The sequence below is a fragment of the Ammospiza nelsoni genome, chromosome 17 (genome assembly GCF_027579445.1).
Source record: "Ammospiza nelsoni isolate bAmmNel1 chromosome 17, bAmmNel1.pri, whole genome shotgun sequence".
Classification (NCBI taxonomy): domain Eukaryota; kingdom Metazoa; phylum Chordata; class Aves; order Passeriformes; family Passerellidae; genus Ammospiza; species Ammospiza nelsoni.
In genome coordinates this window covers 3,343,795-3,365,137 of record NC_080649.1, presented here as the reverse complement: position 1 = coordinate 3,365,137, position 21,343 = coordinate 3,343,795, and the positions used below count along the sequence as shown (strand labels likewise).

The 21,343-nt window shown below is 48.4% G+C and overlaps 1 protein-coding gene across 4 annotated transcripts in view; it reads right to left on the bottom strand.

The window, feature by feature from the left end:
• Positions 1 to 21,343, bottom strand: part of TNRC18 (trinucleotide repeat containing 18) — a 55,446-nt gene that overhangs the window by 4,657 nt on the left and 29,446 nt on the right. For 3 of the 4 annotated variants that reach the window (XM_059484449.1, XM_059484453.1, XM_059484452.1), the window contains exons 12-25: positions 20,890 to 21,026; positions 20,286 to 20,414; positions 18,364 to 18,538; positions 16,979 to 17,339; positions 14,322 to 14,606; positions 7,132 to 7,371; positions 4,790 to 5,232; positions 3,828 to 3,992; positions 2,952 to 3,093; positions 2,486 to 2,603; positions 2,133 to 2,208; positions 1,820 to 1,928; positions 780 to 896; positions 341 to 505 (exon numbers count right to left, since the gene is read on the bottom strand). In XM_059484449.1, coding sequence (XP_059340432.1) covers positions 341 to 505; positions 780 to 896; positions 1,820 to 1,928; positions 2,133 to 2,208; positions 2,486 to 2,603; positions 2,952 to 3,093; positions 3,828 to 3,992; positions 4,790 to 5,232; positions 7,132 to 7,371; positions 14,322 to 14,606; positions 16,979 to 17,339; positions 18,364 to 18,538; positions 20,286 to 20,414; positions 20,890 to 21,026 — 2,662 coding nt within the window. The remainder of the gene's footprint in view (positions 1 to 340; positions 506 to 779; positions 897 to 1,819; positions 1,929 to 2,132; positions 2,209 to 2,485; positions 2,604 to 2,951; positions 3,094 to 3,827; positions 3,993 to 4,789; positions 5,233 to 7,131; positions 7,372 to 14,321; positions 14,607 to 16,978; positions 17,340 to 18,363; positions 18,539 to 20,285; positions 20,415 to 20,889; positions 21,027 to 21,343) is intronic. The other variant, XM_059484451.1, reaches the window with a different exon arrangement.

The window sequence follows — 21,343 nt, the reverse complement described above, 5'->3', positions numbered from 1 at the left end:
CAATGCCCAGGGGTGCTGCTGTAACTTCAGGAGAACCAAACTACAAATCTCCTGTACCTGTGGCTCTATTGACAGCTGCAGAGATGCTCAGCTGAAAAAAGGACTCTGTGCTCCACATGCCTGACTGACAGAAGGAGGCTGTCACAGCACAGGCCAGCTTCCAAGCCAGCCTCCTGTAGACTGTAGCCACAGCAGAGGGAGATGCACGGGTGCTTTGCACTCAAGCAATGCATCCATCCTCACCCAAATCCTGCTCCAAGCAACAGCCCTAACTTGGGGAGAACAGTGGGGAACTGTGCAAGGATTCCCTCAGCTCCAGGCCTGGCAGTGTGCAACTTACCAGCTTTGGCCTTGACACTTGGCTTTCTGCCTCGCCCTTTGCCCTTTGACACAGGCTCCTCTGACCCCAGGGCAGATCCCTCTTTTCCTTCTCCAGTGTCTTTGCTGGATTTACGGCTTCTGCGCTTGGTGCTGGGCACCAAAAGGGCAGGGGAAGGCTCAGCACCTGGAACAGGTCAAAGAGATGTTCAAATGCAGTCAAATTACACATAAAACAGAGATGTGATAGAGTGAAAGTATCCAAACCAAATCTGCAACAGGGACTGGGCCTTTTTCCTTATGGGTGATATCCCACCCCAGCTCCGTGTTCTGTAATTGATGGTGCAATCTTTGTGACTGAAAGGCTGTGAAATTGTCCCAAAATTTGAGGAAAGCAGCCCAAAACTCCATATATGTCAGAGCAGGAAGTGTCTTGCAATAAACTGAACAGCAAGACTCACACTGGATCTTGTAGTCAGGTGGGAGAAGCCGAATGTGAGACAGTGGGATGCGTCCCGTGTCCCCGTCATCGAACTCTACGGTGATGAGATCACCATCTTCCTCCAGATCCAGGGTTCCTGTGGGATGGGGGAGCAGCAGATGGGATTAGCAACAAACATCAGAGTACAAACCCCTTGTAAGGGAAGTGGGGACATGGGGAAAGACAGGGGTGCTGCAGCAGCTGCAAAGCACCCACTTCACCTGTCCTGGGCTGTGCAGGGAGGGCACAGAAGGCTCACTCTGCAATGGAAAGTCCCTGATAACACTAAACCAGCCCACTCAGTGTGAAATTCCCCATCAGCAGCACTGCTCCAGAACGTAACAGCCATTCCAGTTTGACTTCCCACCTCTCTCCACTATTTCCCTTTATTAGCAGAAATTAACTTCTCTCCTTTCACTGAAATATCTTTTTTTTAAGCTGAATTTTTAACTACTCTCAGCCATCATAAACTGCTGTTTTTCACCTTCTCCAAGAGAATTAAGTTGTGTTCTCAGCCTCTCTTCTTGCATTAGCATTACTGGTTTACACATCATAAGTAATTATTCCCTTTTACATATGTGGTATGACCAAGATCCCAAAAACAACACCAGCCATGGCAGAATTGTCCTGAGCCATTCAGGACAACTCACCAACTTTCTAATGGGACCAGACTGGTGTTTCATTTCAGAACAATAGTTGTGAGTATCCAGGTGATTTAGAAACCTCCACAGTCTCAGAAATAATCGATGCTTGGAATAAATTCTAGCTTTCTGAAATGTATTAAATGTCCTTGATGTATTTAAGCTCCTAAATTGCTCGAACCTCTTCCTGAATCTGCAGGATGTTACTAAATCTACATCATTAATGAGAGGGGCATGACCTGGAGGAGAGAACAAGCCAGGCTCTGACTTCCAGGACGCTCCCAGCAGAGGTGAGGGCTTGCCCAGACAAGCCTGACATCCCTGAGCACACACAGGGCTGAGACATCCCAGGTTCAGAGCACAGGCAGGGTGGCCTTACCTCGGACAACCGTCCCTGGGTAGAGGCAGCGGTACTGCTGGCTCCAGTAGGCTGCAATCCTCGTGCCCTCGGGCAGGAACCGCACTGAGGGGGGCTTCACATCGATGATCTGCTCAGGGCAAGAGGAAGGCAATCACTGACCACCCTGGCACCAGCACAGACCATCCCTCCACAGCTGGCATGGAGCAAAGCAGCTCTATGGATGGCAAGGGACATTTCCCTGCAGCTGCAGGAGGAAAGAGCTTCCAGCTAGCCTCCCCCACCCCAGAGCAGGCCATGGGCACCGAGCACAGGCAGCTTTGGCAGCACATACCGCTTCCTGCAGGAGCTGCTCCAGGCAGTAAATGTGGGGACGGTTCCCCCTCTCGCCCTCCACCACCACGCGGTATCTGAAACACAAAGGCTGGGTCAGACACAGCACATGGGAGACACCACCCCCTCCAGGTAACGCCTCCCTCTGAGGGGAGAGGATGTGAGAGCACTTCATGAGAGGTAATTGGATTTCCCTCAGTGCTGATAAACCAGAGTGGACTCTCCTTCCCTCCCTGCCAGACATTGTCAGTCTCTGGGCAGCCAGCTCTACACAACCCCCAAACTGATCCATACAGCAGCTATGTCCCCATTTTCTGGGAGACCCCAGGTGGATACAGCAGCCCCTCCACTCACATGTCTGGTGAATGCACTGTCTTGACGTGCCCAGCATAGAGCAGTTTGTCATCCATGGGGATGAGGACACGCAGGCCATCCTTCAGCTCATCCTTGTCAATGATGCAGGAGCGGGGAGCTGTGAGGTGTGGGAGAATGATGGGGATTAGAGAGAACCACACATGGGAAAGGGACAGTGAGGGGAGAAGGAAACTTAATAATCCCAGCATCACTGTTCCCTCTCTTGGTAATAATAATTATCATACCAGTAATGAAAACAGGACAACTCAGAGACTGGGCTTCAACTAGATGTCAGAGTGAGCCATGCTGATCAGGCTTAGTTTTTACTGAATTGACTGAGAAAGTGGTGTCTCCAACCCAAAGACTCATGGCTTTGGATGAGGAATGTGTGAAAGCAGCATAGCTGTCCTCTGAGCAGCCCTGGGAAACCTGGCCAGCTCCCCTACCTATAAGATCCTGCCCTTACCTGGTGTGGGTGGCCTCTCAACCAGCATGCTCAGTGGGATGTTCTCATCCTCTGAGAAGCTGCTGTCTTGGTTGGGTTCAAAATCCTCCTCTGCTGCCATGCTCTCCATGAGCTTGCTGACAGCTCCTCCTTTCCCTCGGTTCTGCAGGACAGCAAGCAGCACATCAGCTGGATCACCACAGGAAACAGCCTGATCCCTTCTCACCTCCCTCCTGAGGATATCAGGACAAACCTGCCTCCATCCTCAGCATGGAGAGTTAAGTGGGGGTACCCAGACTTTTTGCTGCCTTCATCCCCCAAGCATCACCAGCAGTTAATCAAAAGCTATTTCCCACATCCTCACTCTCAGAGGCTGGCAGAGATGCTGTGGAGCTCTAGTTTTGCTGTGCATTCACCACAGTGCTCCTGAGCCTCTGCCTTCCCCGAACAGGCACCAGGCACTGCTCCTATTTCTTCTGCAGTCTCCATGATAGGTTCCTTGCTGTTACACACAGACCATAAGCATCACACAGAAATCATGTGAGAAGGCAGCAATGTGTGTTATGAGAGATGACAGGCTGCAGCAGTGGAGCAGTGCTGTGCAAGGCTACTCCATCACCATCTCCTTGGTCCTTGCTGTCCATGCAAGCTCTCCCTCCACCCCGTGGCAGCCTTGGAGAAAATCCTGCCTGCTCACTGATTTGGGGGATGAAGGCAAATGAACACCAGATGGTAGCAGCAGGTACTATCAGAGAGTTTTAGGCTTTTCAAACCAGCCCTTTGCCTGTCACAGACCCAGCAAAACCTGCACCTCTGCTTTCCCTCCCTCACATTGCAACAGCCCAGGTGCTCTGCCAGCCACCCTCCAGTCCAGCCACACTAGAACCAGTCCCTCACCTCTTTTTTCACCTCCTTGGCTTTCACCTTAGCTTTGCTCTTCTTGGTGGAGCCCAGGGCACTTGCCAGGCTGACCCGAACATCAGAGGGGGAGCTGGGGATGCCAGGAGGAGACATGGATGAGGAGGAGGAGCAGCAGGGCGTTTCTTTACCCTTCTTCCGCTGCTGAAAATAAAAACAAAATATTTCCATCAGTAAAGAGAAGATTGGTAAAGATCCTGGGTCCAAGGAGAGGGCAAAGGTAGAGCAAGGCAGGCTATGCACAGGTAGGATTATGTTCAGCCAGCAGTTAGTTCACTGCCCACATCACATCCTATGTCTCCCAGCTCTGCTTTCTGGTTTCACACATTTTGGGAAGAGCTTTTCATTACCCTGGAGAGCAACTCCTGCCCATCAAATCTGCCTCCAAAGAGCTCCAAGAAGATCCCAGTTGGCCTCATGTCATAACTAACTTGTCTAACTCTCCCCATCAGTGTTCTTCCATAACACTGCCATGAACTGAACTGGAGCCAGAGGGAGCCAAGCATTCAGCTTAGATGAAAAGCCAGTAACCCAGAGACGACAGTCACCCCCAGCCAGGGACAGACCTCAGAAGTCACCATGTAAAAGGGGACTTAAACGCCAGTCTGGGGGCCACAGGTCAGCAAGAGGACAACCTCATGCAGAGAGTGGGAGAGAGATTTCACAGGATGTGTTTTAATGCAGCATCATCAACTCTGGCCACCCAAACAGAATGGATTTGGGACATGGAGGGTGACAGAAGTAACCAGCCCCATTCAAACATGGCTTTTACCCCCTGCAAGTGAGACTCAAGTCTGACAGAGCCTCTGGGTGTCCAGGGGGCAGCCAAACAACTGCTGAGACAGGACTCAACTCTCCTCTACCTTAGTGGAGGTTATTGCCCTCCCTTCACCCCCAGCTCCCAAGCGTCCCAACACCAATCTGGCCAGCACGTTCCTCACCTTGCTGAGCTCCTTCCTGTCCTTGCCCTTGCTGCTCTCCTTTTTGGGGCTCATGGGGGCCCCCTTGCCGCAGCGGCCAGGTTTGGGGACGGGGGTGGAGCTGGCAGGGGCTGTGGATGTCAGCATGGCCGAGGAGGTGGTGGCGTCGTGGAGGAAGATGCGCTCGCTGCGGCGCCGGTTCCACAGGTCGTCATCGCTGGCCTCCAGCCCGAACTCAAAGCTCAGGTCCTTGGGGGATTTGAATTTCTTCAGCTTTCGGCCTTTCTCAGAGCCCAGCTTGGCCTTGTCAGCACTCCCAGATGTGGAGTCCAGGCTGCTGGGGGCCTGGCTGGCCGGGATGCTGCTGGGCTCCAGCGGCCCCTTCTTGCCGCGCAGCAGCCCTGACGGAGACTTCTTCCTGATCTTGATCTCGCTCTCCGAGTCAGTGTACTCAAATTCTGTCCCTAGGTGCAAAGGATTGAACCATCAGTCAGAGCCCTGGCTGAGCCAAGAGGGGACACATCCTGCTGGAAACCTCTGGGCTCCATGGGAGAAGCTGTGCCTGTTCAATAGAGCTCTTGCTTGTTCCTCTTTCCAATCCTCACATCCCTCAGACCTCCATTTCTGACCCATAAAACACTCTGGAAATTCCCTGGAAGTAAGCCTGCCCTGCTCCAAACCAGAGGCCAACAATTCAGGCAGTGTGGTTCAGCGTGTTCCCTGCCTCCATTTTCTCCTTTCTCCCACAGGCAAAACCCTGCAGGGAAGCTCTGAAGAGAAAATATACTTTAACATGCCCCTCCTCAAAAAGGAGCTGCTCAGCTGAAACCAAGCATAAACCCCACAAGCTGATCCCTACTTCTCTCCTGGTGGGAGTCCTCTCCAGTTTCACCTTTGTTTCAGGAGAACAATGTCTTTTAACAAATGGAATAAACCAAAATTTCAAGCTTTTTTTTTCCCAATTGGCCAACAGACACCACAAATCCTTTTACCGGCTCAAGGAGTTGCCTTAAAGTCAAGAGAGGTAAATGATCTTTTGTCTGTGGCAAATGGAATTCCCCTCACATTGGCCTCTGCTCAGCACCATGAGCACAGCAGTACCCGGAGGCCTGAAATACTGCAGTAATGCCAAGATGTTCCTCACCTTCACTGTGTTCCCCTGAACCTGATAAAGGAAAGCAAGAGGGGTAGAAGAGAAACTGAGGCAGCACCTACATCCAGCAACATGGGCAGGAGGTAGGCAAACAACATTCACGTGGGAAAATGAAAATGTACATGGCACAAGCAAGGAAAGCATCTTCTCTTGGTCCTTCTCTCAAATACACTCACTTTCCTGGGTAAATTCAGTCTGCAGGAAAACTGTTCTCATCTTCTACCCAATCCTCTTCCCCTGAGACAGCCCCAGCATGGAGAGAAAAAGAGCCAGCATGTCAAAAACAAAGCTGGCAAAGCTCAAAATGAAAAACCCATTGGAAATTAAAACACTCCTTCTCCTCTCTCAGTACTGCAAGAGGTAATTTCTAGATGCTTCCAGTTTCAAGGAGGGCAGATTACAAGACAATAAATTCTTAGCAGAGGCTGTTGGAACAAGTTGGCAAAAGCCTAATATAGCATGGAAACAGTGCTAAAACAAGCCAGGCTCCCAAGGAGGACATCATTTTCCATTCTTGAAGCATGCTATAAATTCCATTATCACTTAATAAATATTAATAGAGAATTTATAAATGGAACCCATATAGATCTGTCTGACCAGGAACAATGTCACCAATGGGCACTTGTGCAGCAGGGCATGGGGAGGGGAAGAAATTAAATTCCCAATACATTGACACTGAGACAGAGGCAGGGCAGAAAACCAGATTCTGGCACTGCAAACACATGAGCAGAGAAAGGAATGTTTTTTTCAAGTCTCTCTGGCTGGTTTCTATAAGGAAGCTGATGGGATGGGCTGATGGAAAGAGCTTTTCCTCTGCTTGGGTGTCTGTGCTTCCCTTGGGTATCCAAGATCAGCTTCATTTAGCACATGCTTCCTTCTCTAAAATTTAACAGCACTTCAGTGCCTTCTGCACTCTGTCCAAGGGGATGCAGCATCCCCCTGCTTGCCTTTGCAGCATGTCTTGTTGAGAATTTGCCAAGGAGGAAAAGAGGAAACATTAACAAAGTCACAGCTGTCCCTAGGGATGTCATGTCCATGACTGGCATTTATCTCCCTATCAGCCACTTTCTCCACCTTCAGCATCAGGACCAAGCTGCCAAAGCAAAACTAGGGCAGCTCAGTGTCTGGGTACACAACCTGTTCTCTTGCAGCTCAGCTGGGACTTCCCAAACCTTCCACCTTGCCCCCACAGCACCACCATGGGACTCACCCATCAGGCTCTGCCTCTCCTCCTTCTTCTTGGCCTTCTGCTTGGCCTCCAGCTGGATGATGGAGAGCGGAGGGGGAACGATGGGGCTGGGCATGGCGCTGGCAGCAAACCTGGCCAGAAGGCCCAGGCCACTTTCATCCAGGGCAGGTGACGACAGCCTGTCTGTGCCATCCGTGCCATAGTCCTCTGCTTCCTCCTCTTCCTCCTCATCGTCATCATCCTCCTCCTCGGAGCTGGAATCTGGCACGCAGAGAACAGGGAGCGCGTTACAAACCTCACGGAGCTGTGCCCCAGCCACAGCCCCAGCCCGGAGCGCAACCCTCCTGCTGCTCTGTGCCCACCAAGGTGGCACTGAGCCACCCAGGACTGAGCCACAGGACGCTGGCCACGGGCACACACGTGTCCTTGCAGCCATAGAGCCGCTGTCACCCTGCCTGCCACCACCCTGCAAGGACACAGCAATACAGGGTACGGCAAAGACAACCCACTGGGGGCAAGGGAGGGAAGAGCAGGGTGCTAGCAGATTTGAAAAGGATGCCAGGCACCCCTTCCCTACAGCTTTCAGGAGGAATTAAAAGCTTAATTCCTTTGAAAATCCCGACCTGGGAGCTGTGGGATTCCCCTCCCGCCCACCAACACTTCCTCCATAATGAAATCCATTAGTGTAATCAGAACCAGGGATCAGCAGGGAAGGGGAATACCAGAGAGCAGCCTGAGCCATGGCGGGAGGCAAGGGGAACATAGGGAGGAGAAGGAGCAGGAAGCAAAAATGCAAAGAGAGGGGGGAGAAATAATAATTTGAAAGCAATGGATTTGGAATGCATAAGGGAGGAAAGTGTAGGCAGTGCTGGAGACAAGGAGCAGTGTTTGAACCCTCTCCATGCCTTTCATTTCCCTCTCTACAGCTCAGGATAGGGAAGCCCAGCTCACTGCAGGCAGGAAGAGCTGCTCACAGCCAAAATCTAATTCTGGCAAAGAAATCACCTTCACTGCCTGCCTCAGCTGCCACCTGCAGAGCAGTGGGCTGGGGGTTTCCTCTAGGGTGTGTACACAGCAGGTATTTTGGGGGTAGATGCTCTGAGAGTGGCACCTCTCCCTCCCTACAGCGCTTCCCAAGAGTCTGTCAGCAGCTCAGAGGCAATTAATTTAACAGCATCTCATCCAGTGAGTGCTGGTGAGCAAGCCACTTCACAGATGCACATATACCACACACACACACTTATACACACACATATATGAGCACACAGATCTATAAAAATATATATATTTAACTGCAAAACGTGGGTCTGGAAAAGATATTTCATTTCTTTTGAAATTGAGGGCTTAAGTAGGATCATTGAGGCTGCTGGAAGATTTCCACCACTAGCAGGAGCCCTGTTCTGAGCCCACTCCCCAGCTCCTACCAGCCACTATCCTTGTGTCTGAAATCCAGCCAAATGAGAAAACAGATCCCTTCAAAATGAGCTGGAATGAACATGAAAATCCTTGTCTTTTCACATATGCCCTCTGGGATAGATAAAAACGTCCTCAACACTTGGTTGCTCAGAAAAAAAACAACACAATAACACAAGTGTTATTTTTCCATGATATTAGAAAGAACAGGAATATCAGAAAACAATGTTCTCATTCTTGTATTTTATCAACTGAGGTAACTGGCACCTTTTTTTGCCTTTTTTTTAACATGGATGGCTTATCTCTGTAGCATACATCTGATTGTCAGAGAATACTAATTTTTAACTGCATAAAAATTCCTTCCCCATTTCAGTTGCTCAGACTCGTTCCTTGTGATATGAAAATGCTACTAACCCTACAGTCCTGCAGTCAATACCAAGAAATCCACAATCCTGTTCACTCCTTGCATAAAAACCACATGCAAAAAAAAAAAATCCACAGCAAATTTGGATCAGACTCCTTCCCCTTCCAGAAAACGGGTCACAACTGCTGGTTTTACATCACATTTTGCCAAAGAGAAAACAAATCCAGATGAACTTTATTCTGAGACGTGAAAACCACCTGCCTGAAAAGCAGCAAAACCGTGCCTGAGTTCAGTGACACGCTGTGGGGTAGGAAGACCTTCTTCATCCATCCCATCTAGCTGTGAAATTCAGCAATTTTCAGCAAAAACAGGGGGGAAAGAAATTAAAAATCAATCTGTATAGCCCCTCATGCCAGACCTGAGAGCTGGCTGAGCAGAGAGTGACTCAGCGAGCAGCTGGGGAGGAAAATGGGGGGGAAAAAAGGGGAAAATTTTGCAGGAAAATTCATGATCAATCCAGCTCCACTGGCTCAGCCCCACTGGCTCCCCAGCATCACATTCCTTCAGCACTTACACACTGCATGTGCAAGGGCAAAAGGGTGCCCTGCAGCTCCAGTATTTCAGAGGCACTCAGGTAGAACAGATTTAAAAGGCAGGATGGCAGTGGCTGCTCCTCAGGCTACAGAAAATACAGAGCACAATGAGGTGCCTGGTGGTTATTGCAGCCTCCTGCTCACACACAGCGTCACGCTACAGGAAGACAACTGAAGACAGTCCCTTGTCAGCATTTTTACCACAACACTTATATTTTTATCTGCAGGAGATACAATTTCCAGCCTGAAAATAACCCCATTTTAACACATTCACAGCACAGATCTATCCTCCTCCACCTCTCATGGCGAGGATAGATCTTGCTAACCCCACTCCACATGCACAACACAATCCCTGCTTCTCTTCTTTCTGACTTTTCCAAGGGACAAAAAGTAACAAATGAAGCAAAAAGAAGACATTTGGGGCTCTGCTCCAAGCCCACATGCTTCTAAAGTCAGTCCCCAAACTTCTGGCCATGGTGGCATGGTGCTCTCTGTGCATGGCTCCTTGGAGACACTGGTGCCTGTATTTAATGGGAAGCAGAAGTTTCATTCCTACTGTACCCAAACTATGTGTGGGTTTAAAATTAACTATGCACACATGCCTTCACACAATTGAAACCTCAATATTTTTTCTGTCCTGAAAAGGTGATTTTTAGCTAGCAAGGGGGAAAAGGATTTTTTTAAAAAATCATTTTTTCCTTCAATGGTAATTCTGTTAATGCTGAGAGAGGGTAAAGGAAAAAAATGCTCAAAGTTAAAAATATCTTTTCTAATTGACATTTTTAAGAGCATGTATATGTGTGTATATACCCACACACACAACCACACGTGTACATACACAACTCCACAGCCAAAACAAACAATGCATTCATATTTAAATGCTACTGATGCCACATAAACAGGAGCCAAAGATTATTTTAATTTTTACCTGCACTGAATTAAAACCCAAACCCAGTTAAGAATACTAAGTTTTCTCATTGCTTTTAACAGCTAAGCTGCCATGGTATTTTACTGTAGGAGAGCAGTAAATGAAGATTTGTTAATGATGAACAGAAATTGGTTAAGCAATTTGGTTTTTAGAGACTGATGTATGTAACAAGACGGGTTGAGGGGGGTGTGAAGAGGAAAGGCTGGGGAAGGGAGGGAGTAAAAACACACACTTAAAACAGTCATTTCACATTGTAAAAATAAACAGCATGATTTTCTCATAACACCAAGCAGGTCTACAGCATACAAAGCAGGCTAAGTACAGGCAGACTTTAGACAGCTACTGGGTCATTAACATCTGATTTCTGCAATCTGTCCAAATTCTGGAGATTACTTATTTTTGAGTGCCCAATTTAAGACTGTACCATTTTTTTTTTTCCAGATAAGCCAATTCTCATCATTGGAAGATTCTTCCCCTCCACATGTGCTGTGCTGTTGACTCCAGAAGTGCTTATGAAAATTTTTAAAATATTACAACTATCACAAGGAAATGTGTAAGGAAGTGGTTATCCATCACTGCTTTTTATTTTTTTTTAATCCTCCAAGTCAGGAGAAAGAGAACAGAGAATAAGGTACTAATTTTTTAAGGAAAACAGAGTATGGAGGAGGAGGACTTATGGGCCTTTTGTTTCAGAAAGCTCAAGGAATTACCTATCCTGATGGGCTTTAGCCCACTTTAGCAGTTTCCTCTCCAAGGTCACTGGATTAAAACCCACAAGCTTTGCCTCTTATCAGAATGGCAACGCGATGTTTGGTCTGTAAGAAGCGTCCCCCCTCATCTGTGTCTAACCAGATGACAGCAAACAGGTCTCCCTGCAGCTAATCCCACCTCTGACACAGATACTGCAGGGCCAGGGCCAGACAACATCCCTGACATGGGGACATTTCCGCACCATGGTCCAGAAACCTTTAAGGTTTGGATCTCAGACTCATCTACAAATCCTTGCTCTGGCTGGGCTAAGGGGTTCTCCAAAAGTAGTTCTGCAAGCAGCAAAGCATTTCTGGAGTCCTCAGACACACACACGTGCAAACCTTCCACGTGAGACTCTTCACGGACAGAGGAAAGTTGAAAGCGGACAGCAATCATTTTCAAAATTCAAATAACCAAGAGAATGCAAAGAGCTACGTGTCATTATTCATGGAGGCAACAGCGAAACGTCTGAGGCTGACAGATGACATAAAGAAAAGTTATTTTGCCTACCTACATAACAATGGTCAAGGTTCAGGTTCATGGCTAGTGACCCCTCGCTGAGAAGTGTCTGCCCTACAACCAGCCAACCACTTTGCTTCTTTAGTGCAGCGTGAGAGCAAATGCAAGAGACCGACACAGACATTCAAAGCATCATGGATAGGGGCAGGGGTGAAAGGGTTGGTCAAGCAGCTGCAAGGAGAAAGCGAGCACTTCTAGAAAAGCTGAGGTTATTAATCGGTTTAGTATTCAGGGAAAGCCATCAGAAACCCTATTACCCAAATATCCCTTCAAGAAATGATTCTGACAACAACAACAACAACAAAAAAATTAAAGGAAAAAAAAAATTCATTTGCAGGAAAAAAAACCCAAATTGTAAGCAATAATCCCTTCCCACCTCCCTCTCCATACCCACCTCCCACACCAGGGGGTTTTGCATCTTTGGTTTCCCCACCATTAAATGACACCCCAATGGGATTTACAATGCATTTCCCCATTTGTTCCAGATTCCCCAACCTCCTCCCATACCCCTTTCCCTCCCCAGATTTTATCCCATAAAACTGGGATTTTTAGTTTATTTCTTCTAATAAAGCAGATAGGTTACTTGCAAATTAGACAAAGGGACAAGTTACCTCTCTGCTTACCTGGAGCAAAACCAAAAAGCAAACCCAAAACCCCCCTCAAGAACTTGGCACCTAAAAGGGATTGATATCCTCAAAATTTCCAACAGCAGCAAAACAAACAAAGAAAAGATGTGGGAAGGAACAAGGAAGGGAAGAATGGAAGTTAACGCAGACTCTTCATGGAAATGTGGCAATCTCAGCCTTACATAAAATTCACTCTCCCCACAACTTTTTGGGTTCTCTGAAGAACAATTTTTATTTTCTTTCTTTTTTTTGACATATGTATTTCTCTTTTGGGTTTTCTTTGAAATGCATTGGTGGGTCCAGCCCAGAGCCACATCAAAACAAATCAACATTCTGTATCTTTCTGCCATGTTTGATAATTTTTTTTTTCTTTTTAGCTTTAATTATCGTCTTTGGAGGTTGGGTTTGGAGGGAAAAAAAAAACCAAACAGGTGCACAGAGGAAATTAACATCAAAAAACTCAGAAAATAAAAAAAACCCAACAAAACAAAAGCCAAACTCTCCAGCCCTGTTTTTCAATTAACAGACCTGAGCAGTGTAAAACACTAAAAGGCTTTTGCTGGGCTACATCCAGCTCTGCCATGTAACTTAGATAACAACTGGGGATGCTCTTGCTTTGCATTCAGCCCAGCCAAGCTGGTTTCTTTCGGGAGCTGAGGGCTCATTAAAATGACCTTTCCCCATGATTATTATTTAATGAGTGCGCTCTAAAACAGAAACCCCATGTGTCTCTGGAGGAAAAGTCTCAAGTAATCTCTTTTCCCACTGAAGTACTAATGACAGGCTGACAAAAAAAAAAAAAAAGCTGCAAGAAAAAAATTGGGTTGAGGGTGAGGGAGGGAAACTGGAGAGTCAAATTCAATGCAGTAATTGCCACATCCTTGAGCACCGTGGGTTACGTCTGAGCATCTGAAAAAAAAAAACCTACCACCCAAAAAGAGACACAAAAACTTGACATTTACATTTAAAAAATTAAAAAGAAAAAATTCTGGCTGTTAAATACACCTTGCACCCTCCTGCAGCAGCAACAAGGAGTCAGTGCCTCCATGGTTTACGTGCCTGGAGAGAGTCTAACAGCAAACAAACAAGAAATATAAAACTAAATTGGGTGAACAAAAAAAAAATTAACTTAAAGTGGTTGGGGGGGAAAGGGGGAAGCCTAGGCTTTATCTGGACAAAGGCAGCAGGGATATTTGAATAATAGAGAGTACCCCAGACTAGGTTAATTCCAGTTCTACTGATGGGGAGTGGGAGCAGGAGGGGGATGCAGAGCAGGATGGAGTGAAGCAGCAACCTAATCGCCTGATAAGAGACACAGCAAGAGAGACAAGGTACACAGGTTTAGTTAAAAATGAACTTGGTATGTTTAATAAAGCTTGGTAAACCAAATCGCAGTACAAACATCAAGTCACACGGCCACACAACAGTACCCCGGTAATAAAAAAAAAAAAAAGAAAAAAAAAGGAGGGGAGGAAAAAGAAAAGAGGGGGTAATAAAAGACGAAGGAAAAAAAGAGTGGTAAGAAACAGGGGAGGGAAGAAGAACAAGGAGGGGAAAATAATAAAGGAGGGATAAAAGGAGGAAAGTAATTAAAAAGCTCCTTTCAAACTTCGACAAGGCTCATGCCAAAATAAAATAATAATAATTAAAATAATAATAATAATAATAGTAATAATAATAATAATAATATAATGGTGGTGGTGGCAGCAAGGAAGGAAGTGAGGTTAAAACTGAAGGAGGGAGGAAGGGAACAGGAAAGCAGGGAGAGGCGGACACTAAAACCCAGTCGATATAAAAGCTCTAAAAGAGCCAGCCAGTAAAAATATCACAATGATACAGATACAAAAAGGATAAAAAATAACCATTGGGGTGATAAAGCAGGCTACGCTGCCAAGGACAAAGATGGCCGCCCTGGCTCCGACCATCAAAATGGCTGACCCCAGCCCGCCAGGCCCCTCGGCCCCACCCCGCTCCCACACGGGCTGCACTTGGGGGTGCGTTTGCTAGAAATTAATAACCTTGATCGAACGAGTCCTCCGAGGAGTCGCTGAAGGAAGATCCCACCTCGGCCTCCCTCAGCAGCAGGCAGAATGGCTGCTTCCGCCCCGCCGCGGCCTTGGGCCTCAGCGGCCGCCCTGGGGCCACCGCGCTGCGCGGGGCCGCCCTGGGGCCGCCGGCCGCCCGGCCGCCCTTCCTGGCCGTCGAGCTGTACAGGCCGGGCGGCCGCGGCTTGGCGGCGGACGGGGGCTGCGCCGGCCACTCGTCCCTCAGGGATCCCTCCTCCTCCTCCTCCGAGTCCGTATCTGTGGTCAAAGTGGGTGGGAAGAGCGTTACATCACCAAATGGGGTTTGGGGATTTTGGGGGGGTTTTGGTGCCGCCACTGTCCACCCCTGCCCAGGTGCTCCATCGTAAGCCTTGAACTCAACAAACACAGAAATTCACATTTCCTTCTTTCCATTACAAACAGACATTCTCCACCTCCTTGTCCTCCCTTAAGATCCGAGGAGTGTTTTTAGCTTGGCAGCAGAAAAATGAAGCAAACATTTCCACTATGAAAATGTCCACTGAAGGCAACAGCACTGTCAACAACTGGGCCATCAACCCAAATTTGTCTTGGCTATGGTGATATTCAACACTCTTGACCTGAATCTCCTTTTCTACACGAACCAGCTCTCACAGAGGGTTTTCAACACGTGTGGTTGGAGCAAGCCCAGCTGCCAAGGAGGCAGGATGTCTAATTCCAAATGTCTGACTCCAAACACGCTGCCCCAGATGCTCCACGGCGTACGACGCAAAGGAGCAGGGACCAAGCTGCTCCTTGATCTGTGAAGGATGGCTTTGCAAAGCTGCTAAGACTTGTGGGTGGTGAGAAGTTATCTAGATATCCCCTCTGGCAGCTGATGAGAGGGACAAAAAGAACATGGTACCCCTGGGTGCAACAGAAGTGGGTGTACATTGTCACCTCCCCGTTTGTGGACATGCCCTCAGCTCCACAACATTGCAGACATTGTGCCATCACTCCCCAGCTCCACTGCACTGGGTTGTGGAGAGGAAGACATGAAGAATGGCAAGTTTAGGAAGCTCGAAGCCCAAATTATTTTGGACACCTGACTTTTCTTAAAATTTGTGGGAGTAAGATACTCAGTCTGCCCTTTGGATCTATGCCCAAAGTTTTCAGGACTCCAGGCAGACAATCCTGAGGTCAGGAAGCAGAAGGACTTGGCGCCAGTCCTGCTTCTCCTTCTCCACATGAGCAGCCCAGCAATCATAGGAGGTGCTGCCATATGCTCAACCTGCCTCCCCAAATTCTCCATGCCTGAGTGACCAAATGACAGGCTGAGGCCCTTCCTTTGAACCTGCACACGGCTGAAAAACCAAAGCTGAGCTGTTTCCTCAGTTGCAATAATCCTGAGCTGAGACCTGAGTGACAAAGGGGAACACTCCCACACCAGGAGACTCACTGGACAGTGGTTAGCTAGAAGCTCTCTTAGGTCTGGGAGGCAGTTTTTGTTCATGAAACCACAGTGCCAAGTGGGAAGGCACTGTAAAAGCTCCCTCTGCCATGAGCCAAGGCTTTAGCTCCACCAACAGCCCATTCATTCTCTTCCCATTAGCTCCAGAGCCCACAGTTCAGGAGACACGTGTCTGTCCTTGGGAGCAAAGCACACTCAAGAACAGAACTGCTGGGTACTGTGTACAGCACAATAAGCCAAAGGCTGTGTTCAAGTCCAGTGGACACAATGACTCCTATTTTGCCACATAAATGGCTAATTTCATGCCAAACATTTGTTCCATTGGAGAGTCCCTAGCTCATCTTCCCCATTAGCGAAATTTCTAAACTAGTGTTGCACCAAGAGATGTATTTGTTATGCACACAAACACCCCATAAAGGTTTTAACATGGCTTTAAATAGCTGCAAGCAAGGGGAAAGATGCGTGTGCAAGTGAGCTGAGACCATTACACAACGGTCTCAGACCATAAACTCTGCCCCAGTGTCTGCCTGAACTGTTAAAGACTCTCCTATGTTTTATTCTACTGTTTTCCCAACACTGGAAATTCAGATTTTTCCTTCTGTAACAGGGGTCAGTTGGAACCTTCACCCTGGGCACACTTTGGGTTTAGAAGTAACGATCACCAACCACATTGATGTGGGGTGGGGACAAGCACTGATGAGAGCCATGGGAATGCCCAGCAGAGCCAGCCAGGAAGCAAGACATGACACTGAAGGGCAGGAGGACACTCAGGAACATCAGTGTCACAGCCAGGCTTTTCCTTCCCAACACATTCCATGGCATCATCCTAAAGCCAAGCCCACTGCACTCAACAAGGACTTCAACAGTCAACTACCTCCTAGAGAAGAGGCTCCACCTGCTCATCTGCCAGGTAGGACAGTGTCTACTCCCACCAAAAGAAAGAATATGGGTCAACTTCTTCAAGTGTTTTCCCCACTGATGATGAATATAACACAGGTCAAGGAAGAGATATGGTTTCCCCTTGGACAGCAAGGTGGGCACACAACCCAAAGATGCAGCAGCAGTGCTGGGAGGAGGAGGAGGAGGTTACTTTTCATTCATGAGCAAAACCAGATTCATCTGCAAGACCCCTTTCAATAGGCCAGAAACTCCAACCACAAGCCCTCCTACAGACAGAAGAGATAAAAAAGAGGTTACTTACTATAGGAGTAGCTGCTAACTTCAGATATTGCTGGTGAATGGGAAACCTTGAGCTGATTTTTGACTTTCAACCCCACCTCCATCTTCTTCATTTTGGCAGTCACTTTGTTTTTACCTTCCTTGGCTGTTTTCAGTGACAGGCCCAGGTTCTTGGCCAGGCTCTTCTCCTCCTTGCTTGGCAGAGCCTCGTGGGCTGTGAGGTACCTGCTGCCGCCTCCAGTGGTTTTGAGCTTTCCCCCAGAGCTCTCAGCAAACTTGAAGGGGGATTTGAGCTTGTCTTGTTTGGTGAGAGACAGGGCCTTGTCAAGCTTGCTGGCCAGCTGCTCCTGATCTGATGGCACCTTCTTCTTTTTGAGCTTTAACTGCCGAGGTGAAAGGAAGAGACAAGGTGAACACAGAGCAGATGTCATGGCAGACCTGAGGGATTTTACTAGCCCTCCAAATTGTCTCATGCATGTGGTTAATAAAGCCTCAAGGTGATAGTTTTAGCCCCCCAGCTGCCATAACCCATCATGATTCCAGGGAGGAAGAGGAGGAAGATGTCAGCTAAAAGTACAGTCTTACTGAGCATTACAAAATTGCAAGATTAACTTAGAAAACTTGAATGTTCTTCCAAAAGAAATATGTTCATACAACAACTTACTTTGGAGCTCTTTTTCTGTACACCACCTGGTTTTTAGGGTATGTTTGGGCTGGTTTTACAAGCTTTTCCCTAAATCACAAGGATTAAAAATCTTCTTTACCCAAGAGCCAGCCAAATAAATACGGATTTCCACATAATCAACCAGCTCCAGAGGCTGGGATGCCAAAAGAACCCAAATACCTCTCAGCATGAGCATCAGCACCACTGCACTACAGCCAGAGCTGTTACATCCTTTTCAGTACTTTCTCGCTTCTTGAAAAAAGCAAATATATTTTACATGTGCTACAGCTAGATAACAGCAGCTCTAACTCAGTACTTTCCCTGCATGCATTTTGGATTTCATCACCAGCTTAAAGCTCCAGTAAATATCTCATTGCCTCAACAGGAGCAGAAAACCCTGCATTTGAAATAGCAAGGCTCTGCTTCCATTCCTCCCTTGCTTTAGGGGATCCATTCCCCTGTGCTCTCTCAATAGGCAAAGGGGTAAAACAAGCCCTGCTCTGGACTCAGAGCCAGTGCAGCACTGAATGCTCTGGCTGGCTCCAAGGCACTGGACTCTGCTGTTCTACCTCATTAGCCAACATTAGCCCCTCCACTGCACACAATCCTCTCTTGAGGAGCACCTAAACCCATGTGAACTAAAAGCAGACGCTGAAAGATCAGGAGTCCAAGCCAACACCAGCAAAGCAGGAAAGAGATGGGCTTTTGGCCCGTGGCTCCATGCTCCCCACGAGGGCACTGACCTCATTTGAGAAGCTGGGAGCTGCATCGTGCTCTTCCCAGCTTGGGTTCTTTCCTTTCATCTTGCCACTGCTGCTCTCCACATCCTCGTCCTCCTCTGGGAGGGCCCCTTTGTGCCTCTTCTTCATGCCCTCACCAGTCTCAGAGTCTTCAGAGAGCAACAAGGACTTGCTCAGTCTGCAAGCCAAGCACAGCATGGGTCAAGGTGGGGGAGGCTTTCCTCCCTGTGATCCCCACCAAGCTCCAAAGTGAGGTTAAATGCCTCCCAAGACAGTGGGGATCCTCAGCAGGAGCCAAGTCTACTGTGAAGTGACAGCAGTTCAGACAAGGTTTTCCACCAAACAGGAGAGCCAAGGAGCCCTTTGTGCACGCTCCCGGCCACCAGGACAGGTGAGGGTGCCTGAAATCAGAGACCTGCAAGGTGGTCTCTACAAGGAAGTGCTTTGTGTTTTGATAACAGCCACCAAAAATGCCTGATTTGGTACAGAGCAGCCACAGGAAGGACTGACAGCTGAGGTGGCCCTTAAGGTCTTTTCCCACTTCTACTTCCATGGATTCTGTAGGTGCAGAGAGAGACTCCTGAGGCCCAGGGAGGTGCCTCACTGCCCAGACACTTTGGTTTCTTTGGTATGAGCAGGAGGTGGCAAGGAAATGCCACATGGGATGACAAGGAGGGACAAAGGCACTGCAAGGACTGGCTCACTCCAGACTCCAGGTCGGGCCCTTTGTGAAAGGCATTTGTGATCTACACCATTGGACTTGCTTTGGGATTTGGGGGGAAAGGAGAGGGTAAATAAATAAGAAAATAAAATAAAAAATAAAGTAGGTGAGACTATAAGCACATCTTTCCCGGCTCCCCAGCCATCTCCAGTCACTATCTGATGGATGATCACTCAACACCTCAGGATTCCTACCAAGCTTCCATTTCAAGCTCTCATATGCTGCCTCCTTCACCCTAAGCCTGCTGGTCAGACCACAAAGCCACTGACACGGGGCAGCTTCCGTCCCTCTGTCCTCTCTGCTGACCTGCACAGACAGCTAAACCAACACCTCAGGCCCTGGACACTGGCTGAGGGTGCACCTCCACCTCCCACAGCAGCATTCCTGTGATCCAGGGACATGCACACACAACACTGTCACACACCCACACATGCACAGCTCCAGCTGCCTCAGGATACCTCCAGCCTGGCCAGCCACCCAAACACAAAGAGCAAAACACAGAGCCACCAAGAGGACAGATTTTCAGAAGCGTTGGTCAGTGGGAGCTGGGCACCTGACTCTGATTTGCAGTCTTGAAAAGGACATTTGCAGAAATATGGAGCACACTGGGAGGCAGCTTGGAAATGCCTTCCCATTGGAGAGGCCATCCATGGTAGGGTAGGTGGCCAAGAGTGGTGAGATCCAAACAAGAGCAGCTGGACTTGCAAAAGAGAGAAAAGCACAGTAGAGGATAATCTTGATCCTTGAAACAGAGATGTCAGGCAAAACCAACTCCCACTGATTCAGGGAACAGAGAGGAAGACAGAAGAAACACAGCAGAAAGGTCCTACAAAGCAGATAACCTGGAATAGCCCTGTCCTTCCCAGTTTTGACATCAACATCCCCACAACTGCCTCTACAGCACCTGACTGCACCATCTGCTCTCCTGAAAGCACACAAGGACACACTGCCCAACTCCAAAACCTCACCTAAACTCCCTGCCAGCCATCTCAGCATCTCACAGCTGCTCAACTCCACCTGTCCTGCCTGCACCCAACAGCAGCCAGGAGCTCTGCCTGCGGGGAGGGCACTGCATTCCCACTGTAAGGACACACTCACATTATCCAGCCTGCCAACACAGCGAGCCCTCCGAGATGCTGTCCCAAGTCAGACCCTGGCACAGTGACCCTGCCATGTTCCCATCTTCCCCAAATTCCAGCCTTACTTTCCACTCTTGCTGTCACTCTTCCCTCTCTCCTTAATGGGTGACAGAGCGCTTGATCCAAGTTTCCTCTTCCTGGGCCTTCCAGGGCCTCTTCTCGCCAAGCTTCTACTTTTCTCGTCATGCTTTTCCCTTTAAAAAAACCATACGCTTCACTGTTAACCAAGGCAACAAAAAAAAAAAAACAAAAACAAAAAAAAAGGGCAAAGGAAAAAAAAAGCAAAAGCAAATTTTGCAACCGAAAAGCAAAACGAACAGGGAAAAAATAAAGAAAATGAATCCAAAAAAGAAGAAAAAGGGAAAATAATTAAAAGAAAGCGAGCAAGAACGGGAGCCAACCCAGAACCTTCGCCTGCCACCAAACTGCTAAACTGAGCTGCTGAAGCCAAGGTTGTCTCTAACACAGTCTCCCAGCTGCAGTCACCAGTTACCAGGTTGTCGTGTCACATAGCCTAGGAGTGTGCTGTGCAAAGCTCTGCTGGCATGTACCAGGAGGAGAGGACAGGAGAGGAGGCAGGGAGGGATGGAGGGCAGTTTTCTCTCCTGGGCCGAGAGGCAGCGCCCAGCTGGAAAAAACCAAGACCTGGGTGAGCAGCCTGTGACTTACTCGGAGTCCCTGCGGCGCTGCAGCTTCACCAGCTCCCGCTGCTTCTCCTTGTAGCGCCGCTGCAGCTCGGCCAGCCTCATCCTGTAGTCCAGCTCCATGGCATCCATGTTCTCAATGGCTGATTTGATGGAGTACATCTGGGGTGGGGAGGCAACAGAGTGTCAGGACAGGCCCAGGGGGTGCACACGGGGTGCCCTGGCAATGGCCAAGGTGTGCAGCCTGGCAGAGAGCCCTTGGTGCTGAGAGAGGAGCAGAGACACCAGCACAGCCTCAGAGTGGTACGAAAGAAAACCAGCAAAGCAAAGATGTTCTGTGGCTTATGCACAGGATGGCATCAGCTCAGAGGGACTGCAACCCTGGAAGAGAAGCTGCAGGATAAGATGCTCTTTTACCTTGTTTAAAATGACAGATCACAATATATCCTATCTTGGAATACTTACTTGCTCTGTACAAA